The 22,777-nt window shown below is 43.1% G+C and overlaps 1 protein-coding gene across 1 annotated transcript; it reads left to right on the forward strand.

The window, feature by feature from the left end:
• Nucleotides 1-11,347: 11,347 nt before the first annotated feature.
• On the forward strand, nucleotides 11,348-15,588 carry LOC109751928 (two-component response regulator ORR24-like). Its single transcript, XM_040396933.3, has 6 exons — nucleotides 11,348-11,633; nucleotides 11,724-11,876; nucleotides 13,619-13,957; nucleotides 14,049-14,125; nucleotides 14,456-15,172; nucleotides 15,268-15,588. The coding sequence occupies exons 1-5, from the start codon at nucleotides 11,486-11,488 to the stop codon at nucleotides 14,690-14,692; spliced, it is 954 nt and encodes a 317-aa protein (XP_040252867.1). The 5' UTR covers nucleotides 11,348-11,485; the 3' UTR covers nucleotides 14,693-15,172; nucleotides 15,268-15,588.
• Nucleotides 15,589-22,777: the final 7,189 nt, after the last annotated feature.

Consider the following 22,777-nt stretch of genomic DNA (forward strand, 5'->3'; position numbering starts at 1 on the left):
GCGGATCCTTGCAAACCTACCTGGAGGTGCTCAAAACTGAATTGTGTGGGGATCCTTGCAAAGGTAAATCTATCATCACGTATCACCAAACAGTGAGAACAACAATGACAGGGTGGACAGATGGAGTTCGCCCCATGTTACGTAGGTGAAATTAAACACTGACAGCTCCTATAGGCGAAGATGGTGCCGCTGGAGCGGGAATGATCTTACGGAATGACAATGGTGCCACTGGTAGAGAATAGGCCTTTAGTCCCGGTTCGCAAAGGCCATTAATCCCGGCTGTGCAACCGGGACTAAATATGCGCGACTAAAGGCCCCCCCCTTTAGTCGCACCTCTTACGAACCGCGACTAAAGGCCTGTCCACGTGGGCGCCAGGAGTCCGTCGGGGCGGAGGACCTTTAGTCCCGGTTCTCGTGGCTAACCGGGACTAAAGGCCTCCTCCTTAGGTTTAGGGTTTTAGCCCCCCTAAACCTGGTTTCTTTTTAATTTGTAGTGTTTTATTTCTTTTATATTTTATTTTGTGTTTTATTTTAATTTTGATGAAGTTTCGGTACACATATTCTACGCTAATATATACATGCATATGAAATTTCAAACAAGAAGAATTCAAGAGGAATATATAATATATATTCAATCTCGGGTGACCATATACAACTTCGAACAAGTTTCCATACACAATTAGGATGGATGACCATATACAACTTCGAACAAGTATCAATCTCGGGTATGCATATAAATTTCTTCGTCCTCGGTATAGTGTTCTCCTTTAGGATTGATGACTTCCCTCATGAAAAATCCTGCTAATTCATCTTGAATTGGTCGGAAGCGAGCTTCTGGACTAAGCCTCCTCCGCAACTTATCCGTCGCCTTCCGCACGCTATCCGATGCCTTCCACTCAGAGGTGTGTCTCCGGATGTTCTCACAAACATAGTATCCACATAGATTGGTCCCCGGCGGCTACTTATCCACATTAACTAACCTTCTAAAATCTAGCTCATGTTTGAATTCACCGGCAATTTCTTCTGAGAACCGTCTCCAAACCCTACAGGGCAAAGAAAATTAAATGAACAAGGGAGTTATTAGTTACTTGATATTAGGAAATGAACGAAAGAGACCGATCGATATAGAGCTCAAATGATTGAAAATAATTACTTTTGCAGCATTTTTCTCATGTCGGCCCAACGCTTTGGATCCGAATCCATAGAGTCCATGATTAGAACTCTGGAGGTGTGAAGTTCAGTATTTAGCAGAATCCAGTGGAACCTGCGGACACGTTACATGCACAGTCATGCATAACTCATCGATTAGACATACCATGCATGGAGTAAACAAAAGAGAATGGGCACAAGAGAGAAACACTCACCCAAAATGGTAAGGAAATAGAATATGACTTTTGAGTTGATGCTTTCTAAGAAACTTGTACAAGTCTTTCTCCACGTCTTCGGGGTGATTTTGTAACACATGTCCATTAACGATATGTGGGTCAATGAACCCAACATCATGGATGTTTCTTATTTTGCATTCCCAAATCTTCAATCTGCATAATAGCGTACGCAACAATATAGTTAGGACAATATATATATATATATATATATATATATATATATATATATATATATATATATATATATATATATATATATATATAGTGCAGGCAATGAAGAACGAGATGAGGTAGAAATAGATCACTTACAGAACGTAGCAACTCAGCATAGATTTGTCGAGCTCGCGCAGATTGAACAGCTGGAACAATTCACTCATATGAACTTGTACAGAGTACCGTTTGGTGTGATGCTCCTCTGTAACATCCGCATAAACATATTCTTTGTCGGCCCATGTTATGAATTGCTTGTACCAATGTAGCAGATTTCGCATTTGTGGTGGTAGACTCTTTTCCCGCGCAGGCTCGACGAGAGGCCCATTCCGCACATATTGTAATGCTATCTCACATATTGGCGCATCCTCAAGGCCTAAGAAGGCACGAAGAGTCAAACCCATCTCGGACGCTTGTCATGGCACTCGCTACAGTCAATCCAAGTGCTGCCGCAGCTGCTATGATCTCGGGGTCCTCTTCCGGACAGGCTTTCACTATGAGCGGGGGGATCGATTGTTTATTCTGCATCCCGAGCTGGTCAACTTGTTTCCCGCTTTTTTTACTTTCTTCTTTCTCCTCCTTCAATATTTTTGCTTGCCTACGAAGTTCATGTCCATAGTCGTCAGGCATATTCAGCTCGGCTTGGGACGGTGTCGTCAAAAAATCCTTAGCCCACTTCTTTTGCTTCTCGGTGAATACTTGCTTGGGCTCAGGCTCTTTTATCGCCTTCGTATCCGCCTTCCATTTCTCATAATGAGCAGACGCGGCCAATTTGGTTTCAGCTTCACTAAGTTCCCAAGGCCTTGGGAGGAGAGGCTTCAGTGATGGCTCCGGTACCCTTGTGGTCTTAGGTACATAAGGGTCCGGGTTAATAGTCCAGGAGCGGGTTTCCTTGCTGTCCGCCTGCTTCTGCTTCTTCGCCGGAGGTGGATTGGGGGGCGTCGTACCCGCCGGAGGAGGATTGGGGGGCGTCGTACCCGCCGGAGGAGGATTGGAGGGCGGCGGCTGCTTACCCGCCGGAGGTTGTGGATCGGGGGACGGCGTCGAATGGCGTGAAGGAGGTGTAGGTGAACCACCACCACCGCCTCCACCACCACCACCACCATCGGAGGGGGGTGGACTTGTTAGCCTTGGCGCCTCGCCTGGAAACACTATGTACTTCTTTTTCCATAGAATGATCTGGCGCTTGACATCTCCAAGTCTTCTCTCCCCTTCGGGTGTAGCTTTGTCAATCTCCAGGTCCTCAAACTCTTGGACTATGTCTTCCACCGTGACACGAGCATAGCCATATGCAATGGGGTTGTTGTGGTGGAGTGCTCCAGGTGTACATGGTAAAGCACTGCCGGTAGCTACCTTCGTGGAAACGTTCCCCACGGGATAATGCAGATCACATTCTTTCATCTCCTTTACATCATCCACGGGGTAGTGAGGCTCCGGTGCACGAATCTCGATCATCGGTGCATTAGCACCAGGCGGGGCATCCGTGGAAGCCACGCTGCTTCTCCGCTGCTGGCTTCTGCGATCCGCTTCATGATCTTCATGCGGCCCTGCAGCCGATTTTTCTTTTACTAGTTCATGCACGGTCTGCTTCAACTCATGGAGTTCCGATGCAAACTTCGCCAAAAGATCTGCATCCCGGTCCGTCTTTCTCTTACGGCTTCTGTAATAGTACGGGTCATTGTCCTGGGAAAACCCTACTTTCCACGGAATTCTGCCTTTGCCTCGTACACGTCCTCCGTGTTCATCATTCCCGAGGGCTGTTGTCAGTGCGTCTTTCTCTCTGTTGAACTTGATCAAGCCCTCTTGAGCTTGGGTCATTGCGTCAATAAGGGCTTCGGTGGGAGCAAACTTTTTCTTCCTGTGAACACACACCCCTGTCTCCGGGTCTAGCGATCCCCCATGCCCGTACCACCAGCTTTTGGCCCTTGGGTCCCATCCCTCTGTACCTAGAGGGATTCCTCGCACCCTCAGGTCCTCCTCCATCTTCTGCCACTTAGGCTCCGAAAGGCGGTATCCTCCTGGCCCCATAATATGATGGAACTTTTTCTTACTCGCATTATCCTTATTTTTTTTGATATTTCCTTGAAATGCTCCGATTTCTTTTGCCTCACAAATTCTGGCCAATCATCTTTCAGTTTCTCATGTTGTCCATTGAAATCCGGAGTCTTGCCCTTGTTGACATAGTCACGGGTTAAATTTTTCTTGAACTTCCGGAATGCTTCGCCCATCTTCTGAAGAGCGAACTCTTTAACTAGCCTCCTCCTCTCACGTCCACCCGGAACCTCGTTACCGGATTCATCGACTTTGTTGTATTCCGGAGGTAGAATGAAATGTTCCATAAGCTTTCTCCAGCAATCCTTTTTCGTTCTCTTGTCGACAAAACTGAAACCAAGACGTGCCTTCTTTGGCTCCTTCCATTCCTGGACGGTGATCGGGACGTTGTCTCTAACAACGACTCCGCATTGGTTGATAAACTTTGAGGTGTGCTGTAGGGGCTTGCCGGTTTCACTGACAAAATCAATGGCACATGTTTCTCCTGTTTTCATCGCCTTGGATTTGCCACGCTTTGTCGTACTCGATCCGGCCGAGGGCTAAAAAAAGAAAGAGAGTCGCACGCGTTAATACATATGTATTCACATTTCAGTAAGTTTGTATCACGAGAGGCTCAATGTATATATATACCTCGCCGGAGGTGGTTGCTACTTGCAATTCGAGATCGTCGTTTGTTGACAGTTGACCTCCGTCGACAATGTCCGTTCCTTCACCTTCTTGATCATCGACAATGTCTGTTCCACCGTCAAGGTTCAGAAAAGAAGAGACTACATCCTCTTCTTGCTCATATTCTGAGCCCGGCACATAAGGAATCTCGTTGTTTATGATGCCCATTAAATAACGTTCAGCCTCCGGATCCCTAAGCGGCTCGGCTCTATCGTCCGCCATATGTCACTCCTGCATGTAGTAAAAATTAATTAAGTATAAAGGAATTAAAAAATAAGATTAAGGGGACATAGAGGAGGAGGAATTAAAAAATAAGATTATTGAGCACTAATTTGCATAGAAGTTTTTGTTTGAGCACTGCCAAGTATTTTGTTTTTCCTTTTCTTTTTCCTTTTCTTTTTCCTTTTCTTATTTTGTTTTTCCTTTTCTTCTTCCTTTTCTTTTTCCTTTTCTTCTTCCTTTTCTTTTTCCTTTTCTTTTTCCTTTTCTTCTTCCTTTTCTTTTTCCTTTTCTTCTTCCTTTTCTTCTTCCTTCTCTTTTTTCCTTTTCTTCTTCCTTTTCTTTTTCCTTTTCTTATTTTGTTTTTCCTTTTCTTTTTCCTTTTCTTATTTTGTTTTTCCTTTTCTTCTTCCTTTTCTTCTTCCTTTTCTTTTTCCTTTTCTTCTTCCTTTTCCTTTTCTTCTTCCTTTTCCTTTTCTTCTTCCTTTTCTTTTTCCTTTTCTTATTTTGTTTTTCCTTTTCTTCTTCCTTTTGTTTTTCCTTTTCCTCGGCGGGAGGCGGAGGACGGCAGGCAGGCAGCGGCGCTGGCAGGGGCAGGGGCAGCGGTGGCGGCGGCGGCAGCGCGCAGGGGCAGGGGCAGCGGTGGCGGCGGCGCGCAGGGCAGGGCAGGGGCGGCGGCGGCAGTGCAGGGCAAGGGCGGCGGCGGCGGCGGCGCGCAGGGGCAGGGGCAGCGGTGGCGCGGCGCGCAGGGCAGGGCAGGGGCGGCGGTGGCAGTGCAGGGCGTCGGAGCTCACTGGGGGCAGGGCGTCGGCGTCGGGGCAGGGCGTCGGCGTCGATCGGCGTCGGGGCAGTAGCCTGGCGGCGTCGGCGTCGATCGGCGTCGGGGCAGGGCGTCGGCGTCGAGAGGAGAATGGGAGGTGGGGGAAAATTTACTAAGTGCTGTATATATAGACAGAGCATTAGTCCCGGTTGGGGACACCAACCGCGACTAAAGGTACCCTTTAGTCCCGGTTGGGGACACCAACCGGGACTAAAGGTTCTTTCGCGCCGCTTTCGTTCCCGCGCGGAAAGAGCCTTTAGTCGCAGTGTCACGAACCGCGACTAAAGGTCCTTTTTCATATAAAATAAAACTAATTCATTTTAAAATCTTAAAAATACAAATAATATATCAAATAATTCAGAAAAATAAAACTAATTCATTTTAAAATCTTAAAAATACAAATAATATATCAAAAAATTCAATAAAATAAAACTAATTCATTTTAAAATCTTAAAAATACAAATAATATATCAAAAAATTCAGAAAAATAAAACTAATTCATTTTAAAATCTTAAAAATACAAATAATATATCAAAAAATTCAGAAAAATAAAACTAATTCATTTTAAAATCTTAAAAATACAAATAATATATCAAAAAATTCAGAAAAATAAAACTAATTCATTTTAAAATCTTAAAAATAGAAATAATATATCAAAAAATTCAATAAAATAAAACTAATTCATTTTAAATCTTAAAAATACAAATAATATATCAAAAAATTCAGAAAAATAAAACTAATTCATTTTAAAATCTTAAAAATACAAATAATATATCAAAAAATTCAGTTCATCGATCCCTTGAAGGTTTGACAAAAGGTTTGATACATCATTCAGTTCATCGACCAAATACAAATCATCCGGATTCGCCATCGTACGTTTTAATTCACACGATCCATTCAACAAAGTTTGGTACAATAAATTATTACACATCAATTCTTCCCTTGTGTCCCTGCTTGCTTACGATTGTGCCGTATCCATGGAGCATCCTCATCATTTAACTTAATGCTTGGGTCAGTGTTCACTTTGAAGGGCGGAATTTCACCAAACATATTATAATCTTCTGACATGTCTGTCTTGTCCTCCACTCCCACGATGTTTCTTTTCACTGAATGAACAATGTGGCGCTTTGGATCATCGCATGATGTACTGATCGTTTTCTTATCTTTCCGTTTCCTCGGTTTGCTACTCATGTCCTTCAAATAAAAAACCAGAGCGACATCTTTGGCAAGGACGAATGGTTCGTCAAGGTAACCAAGATTGTTGAAATCCACCATTGTCATTCCGTATTGCTCGTCCACCTTTACCCCACCTCCTGTTAGCTTGAACCATTTGCACCGGAACAAAGGGACCTTAAAGGAGGGTCCATAGTCAAGTTCCCATATCTCCTCTATGTAACCATAATATGTGACCTTTTGCCCATTCTCGGTTGCTGCATCAAAGCGGACACCACTGTTTTGGTTGGTGCTCTTTTTATCTTGGGCGATGGTGTAAAATGTATTCCCATTTATCTCGTACCCTTGGAAAGTCGTTATAGTCGAAGATGGTGTCTTGGCCAACATGTACAGCTGATCTCCAACATCATTGTCATTCATTAAATGTTTTCGCAACCAACTGCCGAAAGTCTCCATGTGGGCCTTTCTAATCCAGGATTCAGGCTTCCCCAGGTTGTCCGAGCGTAAAATATTCTTGTGTTGCTCGAAGTACGGAGCCACCAAGCTGGAATTTTGCAGAACTGTGTGGTGTGCTTCAGTCATAGAATGACCGTCCATACATATCGTTGATTTCCTTCCGATCGTGCCTTTTCCATGTAGTCTCCCCTCGTGCCGCGATTGAGGAATACCAATCGGCTTAAGGTCAGGAACATAGTCAATACAGAACTCAATTACCTCCTCATTTCCATAGCCCTTGACGATGCTTCCTTCTGGCCTAGCACGGTTACGAACATATTTCTTTAATACTCCCATGAACCTCTCAAAGGGGAACATATTGTGTAGAAATACAGGACCGAGAATGGAAATCTCTTCGACTAGGTGGAGCAGGAGGTGCGTCATAATATCGAAGAAGGATGGTGGGAACACCAACTCGAAACTGACAAGGCATTGGACCACATCATTCTGTAACCGTGGTAGATCTTCCGGATTGATTACCTTCTGAGAGATTGCATTGAGCAATGCACATAGCTTCACAATGGCTACTCGAACATTTTCCGGTAGGAGCCCCCTCAAAGCAATCGGAAGCAATTGCGTCATAATCACGTGGCAGTCGTGAGACTTCAAGTTTAGGAACTTTTTGTCCGCCATGTTTATTATTCCCTTTATATTCGACGAGAAGCCAGACGGGACCTTCATACTGCTCAGGCATTCAAAAAAATGACCTTCTCTTCTTTGGTAAGAGCGTAGCTGGCACGACCTTGAAACCATTCCGGATGCCGGTCATCTGGGTCTTTCAAAAGTTGCTGGTCCTGCCGTGCTTCCTTTGTATCATTTGTCTTCCCATACACGCCCAAGAAGCTTAGCAGGTTCACGCAAATATTCTTCGTAACATGCATCACGTCGATTGCAGAGCGGACATCTAGGACTTTCCAATATTCTAGCTCCCAAAATATAGATTTCTTCTTCCACATGGGTGTGTGCCCGTCAACACCCCGCGGAACTGATTGTCCGCCAGGACCCTTTCCAAAGATGACTTTCAAATCCTTGACCATATCAAATATCTCAGCACCAGTACGTTCCGCAGGCTTCGGCCGGTGATCTGCCTTGCCGTTGAAATGCTTGCCTTTCTTTCTTACGTTATGATTTCGGGGAAGAAATCGACGATGACCCAGGTACACGTTCTTCTTACAATTACCCAAACGTACACTTTCAGTCTCATGTAAGCAGTGCGTGAATGCATTGTATCCCTTATTTGTCTGTCCCGAAAGGTTACTGAGAGCAGGCCAATCGTTGATGGTTACAAAAAGCAACGCTCGTAGGTCAAATTCCTCTTCTTTGTGCTCATCCCAGACACGTACACCAGGTCTGCCCCACAACTGTAAAAGTTCATCAACTAATGGCCTTAGGTACACATCGATGTCGTTCCCGGGTTGCTTTGGACCTTGGATGAGCACTGGCATCATAATGAACTTCCGCTTCATGCACAACCAAGGAGGAAGGTTGTAGATGCATAGAGTCACGGGCCAGGTGCTATGGCTGGAGCTCTGCTCGCCAAAAGGATTCATGCCATCAGTACTTAGACCAAATCTTATGTTCCTTGCGTCAGCTGCAAAATCTTTGAACACTCTGTCGATCTTTCTCCATTGCGTTCCATCAGCGGTGTGTCTCAACTCCCCGTCGGACTTACGGTCCTCTTTGTGCCATCGCAACGCCTTGGCATGCTTTTTGTTCCTGAACAGACGTTTCAACCGTGGTATTATAGGAGCATACCACATCACCTTGGCGGGAACCCTCTTCCTGGGTTTCTCGCCCTCAACATCGTCACCAAGGTCATCGCCTCTGATCTTATAACGCAATGCAGTGCATACAGGGCATTCATTCAAATTCTCGTATTCACCGCGGTAGAGGATGCAGTCGTTAATGCATGCATGTATCTTCAGAACCTCTAAACCTAGAGGGCAGACAACCTTCTTTGCTTCGTACGTACTGGCGGGCAACTCGTTATTCTTCGGAAACATATTCTTCAACATTTTCAGCAAATTTTCAAATGATGAGTCAGCTACACCTTCCTGTGCCTTCCATTTTAGCAAATCCAGTGTGCAGCCCAGCTTTTTCAGACTATTATCGCATCCTGGATACAACGACTTTTTGTGATCCTCTAATATGCGATCCAAATTCTCCCTCTCCTTGTCAGTTTCGCAGCATCTCCGTGCATCAGCAATGGTCCGACCAAGATCATCAGCGGGCTCATCATGTGCCTCTTCTTCACCTTCACCTAACCCTTCCCCACCTTCAGCATCATCCTCCATGAAAGTATCACCGAAATGATCATGATAGTTGTCATCGATATCATCCCCTTCTTCATCTTCTTCCATTCTAACCCCTCTTTCTCCATGCTTGGTCCAACAATTATAGCTTCGCATGAAACCGTGCCGAAGCAGGTGCATGTGAACGTCTCTTGAGGAGGAGTAACCCTTCTGATTCTTACAGACAGCACATGGACAGATAATAAAACCTCGCTGCTTGTTCGCATTTGCCACTACGAGGAAATCTTTCAAACCCGTAGTGAACTCGCCGGAGAGTCGGGGACCGTACATCCATTGCCGATTCATCTGCATTATTATTATATAAAGTATATAATTAACCATCATGCATTTGTTAAACTAACTAGCTAGAAATAATACAAATTAAACAATGAACTACACACATGCATATTTTATCAATGACACATGAAAGGTTCAAGTTGCTAACCGCGATCGCGGAGGAAAAATAAATGAGAAAGCTCAAGTGTGGCTCGGACACTTCATATCATGTTTGTTTCATGCTCTCGGGCATTTCATCGAACACCTTGTGTGCATAGGAGGAACCAAAAGCAAACCCACCACCCCCCTTCTGAATTGTGGCTAAGTGAAGTGAGCTGAGTCCTATATATAGGGATGGGCCTTTAGTCCCGGTTGGCCTGGCCAACCGCGACTAAAGGCCTTCGGGCCAGCCTGAGGACCTTTAGTCCCGGTTGGCCAGGCCAACCGGGACTAAAGCCCCTCCCGTCCGCCAGATGTCGACCGAGCGCGCTGGGCCCAGATAGTTGGTCGCGGGTCTCCTCCCGAACCGCGACTAAAGACCCCTTTTGTCGCGGTTCGATTATTTTAGGGACTAATGGGGGCGTATGGAAGCCTCTTTTTCTACTAGTGTGCTATCATTTTTTCGGCCTGTAGGGCATTGTTTTCATGTGGAGAAGCATTGGAAGCGGAACTCTGCGCGTGTATGGGAGGACTCCCATTTTCAATTCAGAGAAGTGAATTGCCAATTATTGTGGAGATTGACTCCTTGGTTGCTGTGAAGCTGATTCAGTCGCATGGGATTGACAGATCTTTATACTCTTCCATTGTAAGAAAGATTAGGCACTTGATGAGCCGTCGTAGAACTTGTATTACTCTTGTTAACCGCACTCAAATAAGGTTAGTGATAGTCTAGCTAAGTTAATTTGCAAGGGTTGAAGGAAGAACTATAACCTGGATTGGTTCAGAACCTTCAGCTTCTTTAGAGCTAGCTCATGTAGATTGTAATGACCATGATATTTGAGTAATAAAAGTTTTTACCCACAAAAGAAAAGTGGAAAAAGGAGAGGTAACCTATGCACAAGAATATGAGTTTTGGAGCGAACCAACTTGTGATTGGATGGTCAGGAGGACAGTGGTATCCCCTGGCCACCAGAGTTCAAGTCCCAGACTTGGCATTGGTGCTCGTATTTTCTCATCAATCTCAAGATGATGTGTCGTCTCAGTCTCTCGGAGGTGCTCATAGGGGTAGGAGGTACATGTGTGCGTTCCTAGGGCTGAGTGTATATTTGTGTGTGTGAGCGACTTCGATTGTACTGTGTTAAAAAATGAATATGAATTTAGGCCTCACACATTGTCAAGTGCCCTGCAAAGGTAGGTAGGGATGTGGGCGTTGAGACGATGAACACGCTCTCCGTTTCCGGTCAAAGGAATTAAAAAGGCACTCTTCATGGCCAGGCAACTGAACAAAGCAGGAGCCTCTCCTTTTTGCAATTCAAATCATATCTTCGTGCTCCAACATTTGTTGAGAAAAGAACAAAAGCAAAAAACAGCAACACTGCCCGTGGTTTGCTTTCCTCTCATGGGCGGACGGTACAAGCAAACACGAACATTGACACACTCAAAATTAATACTGGAGATTCAGAAATTAAGGAGTAGAAATTAGCGCCTTTCACCTCTGGACCAGACGGCTTCCACTCCTTCCCTCGACCGCTCTCCCCCTATAAATACCCGCCCTGCATCCTCCAGCCCTTCGCACAAAGCTCCTCTGAAATCCACCTTGTTCTGTTCTGCCGTGCGGCGAGGAAGCCATTGTAAGATCGGAGGTTGTGTTGTTAGATGACTGTGGGGTTTGTGTTGGTTAGTTCCCTTGTTTTCTTGATGGTGTTTGATTTGCCAGGTGAGAAGGAATTCGGAAAACAATGGCCTCGATGGGTGGGGACCCAAGGCAGATGATGGAGGATGCGGCGGAGGACAAGTTCCCGGAGGGGTTACGCGTCCTCGCCGTGGACGACGACAGCGTCTGCCTCAAGGTGCTGGAGGACCTCTTGCGCGGGTGCAAATACCACCGTGAGTCTCTTGAGACTTGAATCTTATCCCTCCGCTTCGCCATAGTCCATTAGAATCGGTGCCTTGTGAATAATGCTTTCTGCGATGCAGCAACGACGGTGATGGATGCAAAGACGGCGCTGAAGATGCTCAGGGCGGGGAAGGAGGTGTTCGACCTGGTCATCACCGACGTGCGCATGCCGGACATGGACGGCTTCAAGCTCCTCGAGCTCATCCGCCTCGAGATGGATCTGCCCGTCATCAGTACACTCACTGCTCAATTCTAAGTCCTAGTTTTATTTTTGTGCGTATGAGCTGACAATTCTCTTTGAGAACGTACTTCTACTCCTGAATTTTGGACATACAGAGAGAGGATATTCATTCCTTTGGGCAACACGTGAGATCCTATATATTCAGCACGATTTTAGGAAACCAAGACACATGCACGCCACACTCACCCTATTTTTAACTATGAGAAAATGGAAAGAGTGGGATCCCCTTTCAGCCCGAATCAACGGGATCCCATCTAACCGTTCATCGGTCCGATCGGATGGCCAGTGGGGTTGTAGAGCAGAGGTGAATCGACACATTAGTTAATTAGGAGGGTGCTGGATCGCATGATCCATAGTGGTATCGGTTCCTTGCCCGAACCAATGGGATCCTACCTAACCGTTCATCCATCGATCGAATGGCTAGTGGGGGCAGGGGAATGGAAGTGGACAGGGTAGCATGTGGGTTATGAGATCCAATTAATTATTGACTTAAATAATTGTGTTGATTGTCATGTGTACCATATATAATTATAAGTAGGCAACAAGATGTTTTTTTTATAGGAACCGGTTCTATTTTCGATCAATTGATGTCCCAATTGCATTAAAACATGTCGTCTAGATTCAATATAAATTTGTTTTAGAACTTCGATACACAATGCCTGAATTTTAGAGTTCAATACTATCAATTATATGGTAATATAGCTTAGTGTGAGTATGTGTCACTCCTATGCAATGTAGACCCACTATTTATGTGTTCGATGTGGGTGCATTGATGGACACAATTTAATTTTGTACGCTCTCAATTGTAAAAATATAGTCATAAGAACCAAAGCTATAATATATTTATATTTTGTGATATGACCAAATCATATTTAGTTGTTTTCTAAACTAATATTAAATGTCTAGTCCTTGCAATCACACAGAGCATAGAATTGCACCACACCTGTTTGCTAGGGTGGCATGAGTAATACAATTAGGAAACTACGTATGTTGTATCTACGTTGTTGAAATATTACCCATCTATAATCTGCTTGGGATTGTTAGTTAAAACTACTTACTCCTGAGAAAACCATATAAAGTAGGAGTGCCACTTTTAAGCACATACTACGTTGAGTAGGTTAACCATGTATAATATCTACAATCCTGCAGCTTTGTTGACTTTGAACTAGGACACTAATTTGTAGTCACATTATTTTTGGTGGAGAGTGCAACCAATAATACTTATTATCCTAAATTGTAACAAAAAATACTACAGATAATGGCGTTGCTATGTGCATGACTGCTAAACATGCTTAGAACAATGCAGGCACCAATCACTTTTATCTAGTGCGCTAGAGAAACATGGTAAACCACCAATAATAGTAACCGATCTTCAGGTTCACCAGCACTTAAACGTGATGATATGATTTACCTAGTTAGAACATGGTGTTATGATGGTTTAGGCATTGTGTCATGGTTATTTTTTATCCATTATTTATGTTTTATACTATTAATTCAATGTGTGAATGTTTTTCCATTTAATTTGCATTGGAACACAAATTATATCATTGTCATGATAATTTGAAAATCATGTGTAAAACATGTTTGCTTTCCCACTTGCTCGACGCATTTGGAAAATATTGAATTCTGTTTCTGTCTATAAGCACTAGTATGAAACTTTATGTCCAGTTCATAGATTTTTGTGAAGTACTAAACTCCAAACTCCAAAGCTAAGTCAGGTCATATGGCATGCAGTGCTATCTGCAGATTGCGACAAGAAGGCTGTGATGAAGGGGATAAATCATGGGGCGTGTGACTATTTGGTGAAGCCAGTGCATACAAACGAGCTAAAAAACATATGGCAGCATGTTGAAAGCAGGAGAAATACAGAAGCAATAAGCCACATCAGCGGGGATGATGATGACGATCAGAGAGCACAGCTTGGGACTGTTGCCCAGAGCAATGATGGAGCTAATACTGACGAGAACAAAGAGAGCACACATGCATCCACTACCCAAAAGAAGCCAAGAGTGGGATGGACAATTGAGCTGCACACAAAGTTTATGGATGTTATCAACCAGATCGGCCTTTATAGTAAGACACACATTATGTCCTTATTAAATGACACGACACTTGTTGTTATTTGGGATTTTCCATTAACAAATTTTTGATTACATTACTATAGGGGCTACTCCAAAAAGGATTCTGGAGCTGATGAATGTGGATTACCTCACTAGACAAAATGTATCGAGTCATCTACAGGTTTATTTTCGACCCTTGTTCTTCATTTCTCACATGTTTGTGTTCCATTTAGTCATAGTCTAATATTTTGTCATATATAAGTGCGAGCTCTTATTTTTTGGGGGAACATATCAGTCAAAGGTTTAGTAATGCACCTAGCATGACAATGTGTGTAATTGTAATCATTTTTGTCCTTGAACATATGAGGCTTATCTTATATAATGCATGCCTCATACTTTTTTTTCCCATGCAACACTTTCATTTATTTTTGTTCCCATATGTCCACCATTACTATTTCCCATGAGCATGCATCTCATGTACATGTTTATTTTTTCTATATTGTTATTGCAGAAGTATAAATTGTACTTGAAAAGAGTCAACCCAAATCCACTTGGTGATGCATGTGTAAGATGGAACTCTTTCATGAACACTCCAGAGAGTTTTATGCATAACCATGAACATGAAAGGTGGGTTGTATCCTCAGGTGGCATCGCCTCCTGGAGTCCCAACAATTACGGGGCAGCAAGTCACTTAGGCCAGCATACAAACACCCAAAGCAGTATGTGCATGACTTATTTGGTTCCATAGATACCCAATATGAGAAGATTTTCTGGCTTCAATGAGCATATAGTTCCATTCAACATGCCTAGCAATCCAAGCTCTATAGGGATGTTGAATGCAAACAACAGTGTTCCAATGGCACTACCTCAGTTCGTTTACAGCGACCCCATCACTACATTAGTGGCAGGCTTAAGTGAGCAGATGGCGTCGTTCAACATAGCAAGCGACACTGGCTCGGTTGGAATGATGTTAAATGGCAAGTCTGCACCGGGTATAGGAAGAACTTCAGTGGCAGAGACTGATATGGTTAACTACGAAAGAACTAGTTCTGCACTTTCCAACCATCAGACAAATGGTTTCGTCGCATTGACCCAGATGCATGATGTCGGTGATGCATCTGGCATTCTCCATGTGCAAGAAGGAACAATGGATCAACAAGCGCTTAGTGGTCAACTGAATGGCATCAATGCCTTGTCATCGGGTGGTATTTCCAGTCTTCTCAATGAAGTAATAACTTTTCTCATTGACATGTATCTTGTCTATGCATATGAAATTTTGAACTGAACAGGTGTATTTAAATCAAGCTTTCTTTCTCACTGTAGGATTTCATTAGAGAGGATGCTGTCATGGATGGGTAGTGACACTTATGTTGGTTAACCCAGCCTACACGCGAGATCGTTTTCTCTTGTGTGTTGGGCACTTTTTAATTGGTCATTCATTTGTTCTTGCACACTGTACCATGAAACTATCTGAATTATTGTAGTTAGAAGTACAGTCGTGTTGGGGCTTCTATTCTACTCTGGCTTTTTTTAAGTCTCTACTATCTTTTGAGATCAAAAAATGTTCGGTTGTGTTATTTCTGATGTAACCATTTTTTGTTCTATATATTATCAATGTGGTGTTTGCATCTTTTCCCGAAACAACATTTCAAGGTAAAAATGTGTGCCCCTGTCTATGACATGGTCTTTAGGACCAAATGATCAGACACGCCTTAGGGTGAATGGATACATTAAATTTTCTATAAAGGCATATACATATTTTTCCCTGCATTTAATGCTCATTGCAAAAGTGTGAGAAGTAGAAACCGAGTGAAGAGAACCTTGGTCTTCATGATCCAAGTATGAATGCTTAACTTTTCCAATTCTAATGTCGAGTGATAGAAGTTGCTTACACTAATGTCTTATCCTAATATTTTGTGCCTATCACCCTATAACATAAAGGAAATTATTTAGTTTTGGTTGTAGAAAATAATTATTTACCTCAATTGTGCAAGTCAGTGATGCCTAACTTAAACTTATGTGCAGCCAAGAATAGGGTTTATGAACGCCTAGGCCATCATCACAACATGTTCAAACATCATGCAATTGCATGGTTATGTTATCAGATACAATCATATGATATCTCAAACCCTATAACTTTATTTAAGAGGTGTGGTGATGCTTAATGTTGTTGTGGAAAATGCTAACAAAACCTAAAAAATGATAATGGAAGGAATCAATGTACCACATAGCAATTGGAGATGATGTTAGATAATCTTGTCTGTTTGGGAAGTTATAGTTTGTACGTGGTTTACTAGGTACTCCCTCCATCCCATAGTATAAGAGCGTTTTTTACACTAGTGAAGTGTCAAAAACACTCTTATATTATGGGATAGAGGGAGCAGTCTACTAGGACGTGTTGGAGCTAGCTTGCATGCCATGTGTTAGTTCTAGGAATTCTAGTTAGCAATAGTACGGCTGGAGGTAGTATTGTCGTGTCATAGTTTGAGTTTAGTAGGAGTCCAAGGCAGAGTTGGTCCATGTGGTAATCGTATAGGGTTCTAGTAATAGTCTAGTTAGGAGTCCATGTAGGTCTGTCAATCTTAGGTCAGTTTCTCCATGTATACATGAGGCATGTGTGAGCTTTTGTAATGGGGAGAAAAGGAGAAAAAATAAAGAGAGAAACGAAGGGCATGACAAGGGACTTGGCTAAAAGTTTTTGTGTGCATGTGTTCGTTGTGATTTGATGTGATCTATCCATGGGCAAGTTCCAACAGATGAAAGAGTTAATGTGCCACACGACAAAGGAAATGAAAGGAGTCAATGCACCATGGTACAAAGAGAGATGATAGGAGTCAACATACCAAGTGAAAGTGAAAAATGGAGATGAAAGGATTCAAAATGACACATGACAAATGGAGATGAAATGTGTCATCGCGATAGGTGACAAATATTTGCCTTAAGAACCAAAAAGTTCATATTCGAAAGGTCAGATTGGCACCGAACGATTTATATGCAGGGATACCTAGTGGCACCAATTAAGTTCACTGCCAGAAAGAAAGTCTCTGATCTACAAGAATTACTGTTAAATGCACTGCTTGGTGAATTTCATACTAGATACTCCCCTCCATGTACTTTCCAAAGGGGGCAATAGACCTGAGTTTCCTGAGCTAACATATGATTTTTTTATTTTAGAAAAGACATCAAGGGGTTGATATCCTATATTGCATGAAGCGGTGAAGGTACTCGCTTTTTTGGAATGCCTCGAGGTTGTGCATTGTCAAAATCTTGAATATGAGATACTACAGATTGAGAGATGATCTCTTAAATCTTTCTGATAAGAATAAAGTAATATGCCAATGCATACCACCTACGGGTAATATTTTGTTACAAAAAGGAGTCGATGCACCACACAAAAAGATATGTAATGTTAAAAGTACGGATTTTCCATTTCCATTGGGTGAATCCTCATCTTCTCTGTTTTTTCCCTAAAAAGAGATGCCAAAGATGGATTATGGAAGATCACCGCATCCTATTGGACTTCATTTGAAGCAATGAGCTTACGTTGTGTCTTGAGGTCTTTCTATTTATAATTCAATTGGTGGCGATCTGACCCTCCAAATCCAAACCTTTTGATTCTAACGACATATATTTGTCGCATAGTGCATTAAATCCTTTCATATTCATTTGTCATGTGTTACTTTGAATAATTTTATCTACATTTATCATGCAGTATGCTGGCTCGTTTCATCTCTATTTGTGGAGTGGCGCTTTCCTTTGAACCCCTCATTGTATGGAACCTCGACTTCTTTCATCTCCAATTGTTGGCTGACACATTAACTTATTTCATCTCCATTGGTCAGGTTTTCATGAGTACTTCTCCACAATGATAGGAAGTACTACCACATCCCATAAATTATATTAATAGAATTTGAAATATCATATGTTTGTATTTCATAAAAAAAACATTCACTTGCATGAATAATGTGAGCTGAGGACAACATTTCCCTCAACTATTTCATGAATAATGACATGAAGCTAGTAAATGTTCACTCTTGCAAGTAACAGTAGTCATCGTGTGCCTTCTTCTACAAGAATATGTTTTAGGTGGTTGGGTGTTTGATTCTCGGGGTAATGAAATACTAGCAAACAATAGAAGCATAATTCCTTTGCCTTGTCAATGCCATCGATGGTCTTGTTGTGATCCATGAAGCGGATTGGGATTCACAGAGAGTCGCTTGAAGCACCGTCTAGTAGCATAACTGGAAAGAGGATGTGAAAATGAAAGTAGAAATGAAGTGTCGGTTCTGATAGGAGTGGCGGAAGTGAGAAGAGAGGGGGAAACTAATCTATGTTCCTTCTTGAGGGCATCGAAACTTATGTCACGAGGCACACATAGCAAGAGCCGTCCATCCTCCATCTAGCGGTGTTTGGTCTTTGAAGGAAGGTGAGGAGGCAGATGCCAAGAGGTCGTACATCACGCAACAAACGACCATCAAACTAACGGTGATGTTTATCAACTATGGCTATCATAATATTAGCATGTTCTGTGTATATCGATTGCGACACTTTTTCACCTCGGTAATACGCCCATGATAAGACCATTTGACAAATTTCACATCTTTTATCAACATCTATGTTGGATTCAATTTTTGCAAACAAAACCCAAACGGTTACTAAATACAACCAAATGAGATTTATAACACATGAGTAAGCGTGCAAATCATCTATAATGTGTTGCCTACATCATGGAGAACTATTGTACACAATGTTGGAATACTATTTTGACGAGGCGCTTCAAAAAGATCCTAAATATGGGTGTTCTAAGAGTAAGCAGGAGTGGACATCATCACTTGGCAAATTTAAATGTGAGGTTAAACTTGTGATCATCAATGCTATATAATACATGCTCCATGCCCATTATTGTCCATGTGACACCGACATGGACTACATTTGTTCATCCACATTTGTCACTCGTTTCAACCGTTGGTCCTGCCCGTACGCGTGGGGGTTTGCCTGCCCGGACACAAAGGGTCTTCACCTTCCTGGATGCGGAGCGGCTTTGGCCACCCCGATACGGAGGGGATTGTCAAGCCCGGATGCGGAAGGACTTGGCATACCCTGATGCGGAGGCGCTAGGCCTACCTGGACCCTTGTCGTCATGGGCTCTGGCCATCTAGCGCCCTATCCGGCTTCCCGACGTCTAAGGATGGCAATTTTATCCATGGCTACAGATACCCGCGGATACCATACCCACATGGGCAGGGTATGGGCACAATTTTATATCCATGGGTAGTACCCATACCCTACCCGCTAAGTCATGGGTAGGGTAAGGGTATAGCCTTGTACCCGTGGATATACCCATACCGTACCCATTTATACTGACATGTGGACCTTACTCATGGAGCTCCAACATATGCGCAATGGTCGGTAGCGTCAAAGGAGCTAGGCAAGCGAACTACTCCCATAATTAAGCCTCACATCATCACACGAAATCCCCTCATCTCCGTCAAATGTTTTTTTTGTCAAATGTGCTATCGATGAATGTAAATTATGAATTACTTGTGTACTATTATACCCAATGGGTATGGGTACCTGTCAGGTATAGGTACGGGTAAATTTTCATATCCATGGGTACGGGTATGGGTAGAATTTTATACCCATTGACTACACAGGTATGGGTATGGTATTGCTCTACCAGCCCCATAGCCTACCCATTGCCATCCTTGCCGGTGTCATGGGGCATGGCTGGCTTGTTCATTGGCCGCTTTCTATTTGGCAAAGGGATGACTTCCGATGCTTCGTGCGGAGGCGCTTGGCATGTCCGAACCCTTGATTCAAGTTTTATAGCCCAATGCATATAGATAATTTAGCCACCAAATACTCTTGTAACCCATTCATGTATAATAATAACAGATCTACACAGGAAGTAAGGCCTTCCACTTGGGGCCCTAAACTCGGGTATATCATGTGTCTTCGTCGTTGCGAGCTTCATCAGCAAGATCCTTGTATAACCGCTTCCTACATGTTGTCTACTATATATATGCCCCAGATACAAGGTTCATGAATTTTGCGTATCAATTTCCTCGATGTTCGTAATTTTGCTCACCAGTCTGTTCACCCTCTATAATTTTTATGCCCAGCTCCATAGCTTTGACACCCACAAGAGATTCTTCTAGGATCCGACAATGTAGTGGTTCCAATCATCAATAGGTTCTGCTGGTTAGGGCGGTCACAATATAAAGTTGTGGTCATCATGATGAAAAGCGCTGAAGCGATAGCAACACCAACACCATAAGAAAAAGAGGTGCTGGTTGCTACGGCGATCAAGGAGGACAACTGACGATGTGCCAAGTTTGCCTCAAAGTTGGGCATATTGCGTGAGTTTTGGCATCACTTTTGTGATAACTAGGTTATTGGAGGGCAACGTGTTCGTTTGGATACAATTGCGTACAACATGGATTGGTACATAGAACCTAACGCAACCGATCACATAACCGGTAGGCTTGACAAGTTAAATGTTTGGGACAAGTATATCGACTATGACAAGGCACACACAACAAATGGAGGAGGTATGGAAAGTAGTAATATTAGTAGTATCATAATTAATACTCCTAACAACATGGTTCGCCATTCATGAATTTGGCACTGATCTTTGGAATTGATTCTGCCCCCCCCCCCCCCCCCCACACGTCCTCAGCTCCATAGTCGTCTTCCTCAAGAGCCAGAACAACTAAAGTCGTAGGTTGGAAACATACTTCTAAATATTTTACATGCACCTAAGGCAAGAAAAGTCTAGCTTATGCTCATATACTTCCTATGGGCAATCATGCATTTCTTTATGGTAAATGTGAAGGTGGGGTCTACCTCTTCAAGTCCTATCCACCATCGCCAATAAAGCGATCCTAGGGTGCTAACTTGCATCATCTATAAGAGTCTAGAAAGCTTTTGGAAGGACCCGATAGGCAAGGAAGTATTTCCTTAACCCAATAATCTACCTTTTCTTAAGGCCATAAAACTAAGATGGCACCATCATATAGGAAATCTATCTTTTCAGTTGTTCAAAAAATTCATAATAATAATGAGCATCCATGTTCTCATGATTCTCATTTTAATTCGACATGTGATGCTTGCAAACAAGCGAAGATTTATCAATTTCCCTATTCCTAGCCTGCTGATGTATCTACTTCACCATTGGAACAAGTATTCAGTGATGTTTGGGGTCCAACACTCATTGAGTGTTTCTTCTCTAGTCATCCATATTATACATCACTTAGAGTCTTGGTTGTGTTTGTTGGCCACATGTACTCACGGAAGCTTTATTACCACTCTAATCGATGCTCTTTTTCTTGGCTGCAACTCTCAACAAAAAGGTGTAAGTTCCAAATATCTCATCTGGTTGCATATATTTTCCCATTGAGACCCTCCACTCATATACATGAGCTACCCGTCACCAAGACATCCCACACTCCTCAACTATGTTGATAATGGGCATGATCATGTTCGTACTAACCAAATGACTGACAACAATGCTAGCTCTTCTAATGGAGACAGCATGTCTAGTAAGTAGGACACATGGTAGGTATAAGATCAAATCAGAGGAGAAATTAAAGAATGAAATGCTCAAAATGGGGAAACAACCATGTACATGGCGCAGAAATTTTGGGCTGCAGTCGTCCAATCCGCTCTTAGTCCAAGGCATATTGTTCCACCCATGACACATAGTCCAACGAGGTATAGCCAATCTTCACCACGCCAAGCTCCATACCTGTGTCCATCTCCAGGCGGACACCAGCTAACTCCAGTGTGAGCACACATCTATTCCCTCAAGTCAGATGAGTTCTGAGGCACGGGGAGTCTTTGGCATCAATAAATTCCGGTACACGAACGATAGCAACGGTCTTTTGCGTCCCAATGAGGCGGTCTTCTGCTCGAGCACGCAGATAGCACTATGGTCATGCGTTGTTAGGAGGTTGTTACAGTGAGCAGGAAGGTCCTTGAGATCTTGCGATAACGACGAGTATGTTTTGCTGATCAATTATGCCACCACAGGTAACAACAGAGGATTGTGAGGATAGTTGGGACTGCTTGAACGTCCCAAATTGGGATTTTGGAGGTGCATGTGGCCTTCCTCCCTCGTCAATCTTCTTCGCATGTGCGATGGCGACATTCATCATTTAGAGCCTTTGTTGGTGATCAACTCTTTACTGCCTTCTTGTGCGGGTATGATTTCTCACATGTGTGGCATCTCACGTCAAGACCATACTACACATGACGCTACTCAAATCGCGGAAAGTAGTGGCCACAACACATGATGGCTTCAATTTGGTGGTGCTTCTCGAGTACCTGTCTCGAGCTCTGAGGTGAATACCCTAGGTGTGACCTTAATTGGGAATACCTAACGGTGGCGGAGTTTTCTGTTTTTACCTTTCAAAGTCATTGTTCGAATTTGTCTGGACTTGATCTTCAGGGTGAAAACCCAATGTTAGACCTTCGACGGTTGGATTCAACGACTGATGGTGGTTGACTGTCGTTGCCTTCTTGAAGGTGTTGCTGCTAGAGAAGCTTTCATGGTGTCCTTGTGATGTGAAAAGATGGTCATTGTTGTACTGGGTGTTTTGATGGCTTTGGAGTTTTTCCCTTTGTCTAGGAATAGCTTCGCTCTTGTATGACTATGCTTTTTGCCGGCGTGACTCTGTGTGTGTATGTTGATATTGGTTGTGTGCATGCTAGTCATGCAGTGGTCGGATGTGTGCTCGTTGTGTTTGTATACTCTTGATACTTCATTTTGAGACAATAAAATCCACTCTTCACCGGAGAAAAAAAGATGAAAACACCTAAACATCACACTATG

Source organism: Aegilops tauschii, chromosome 7 (assembly GCF_002575655.3).
Source record: "Aegilops tauschii subsp. strangulata cultivar AL8/78 chromosome 7, Aet v6.0, whole genome shotgun sequence".
Classification (NCBI taxonomy): Eukaryota; Viridiplantae; Streptophyta; class Magnoliopsida; order Poales; family Poaceae; genus Aegilops; species Aegilops tauschii.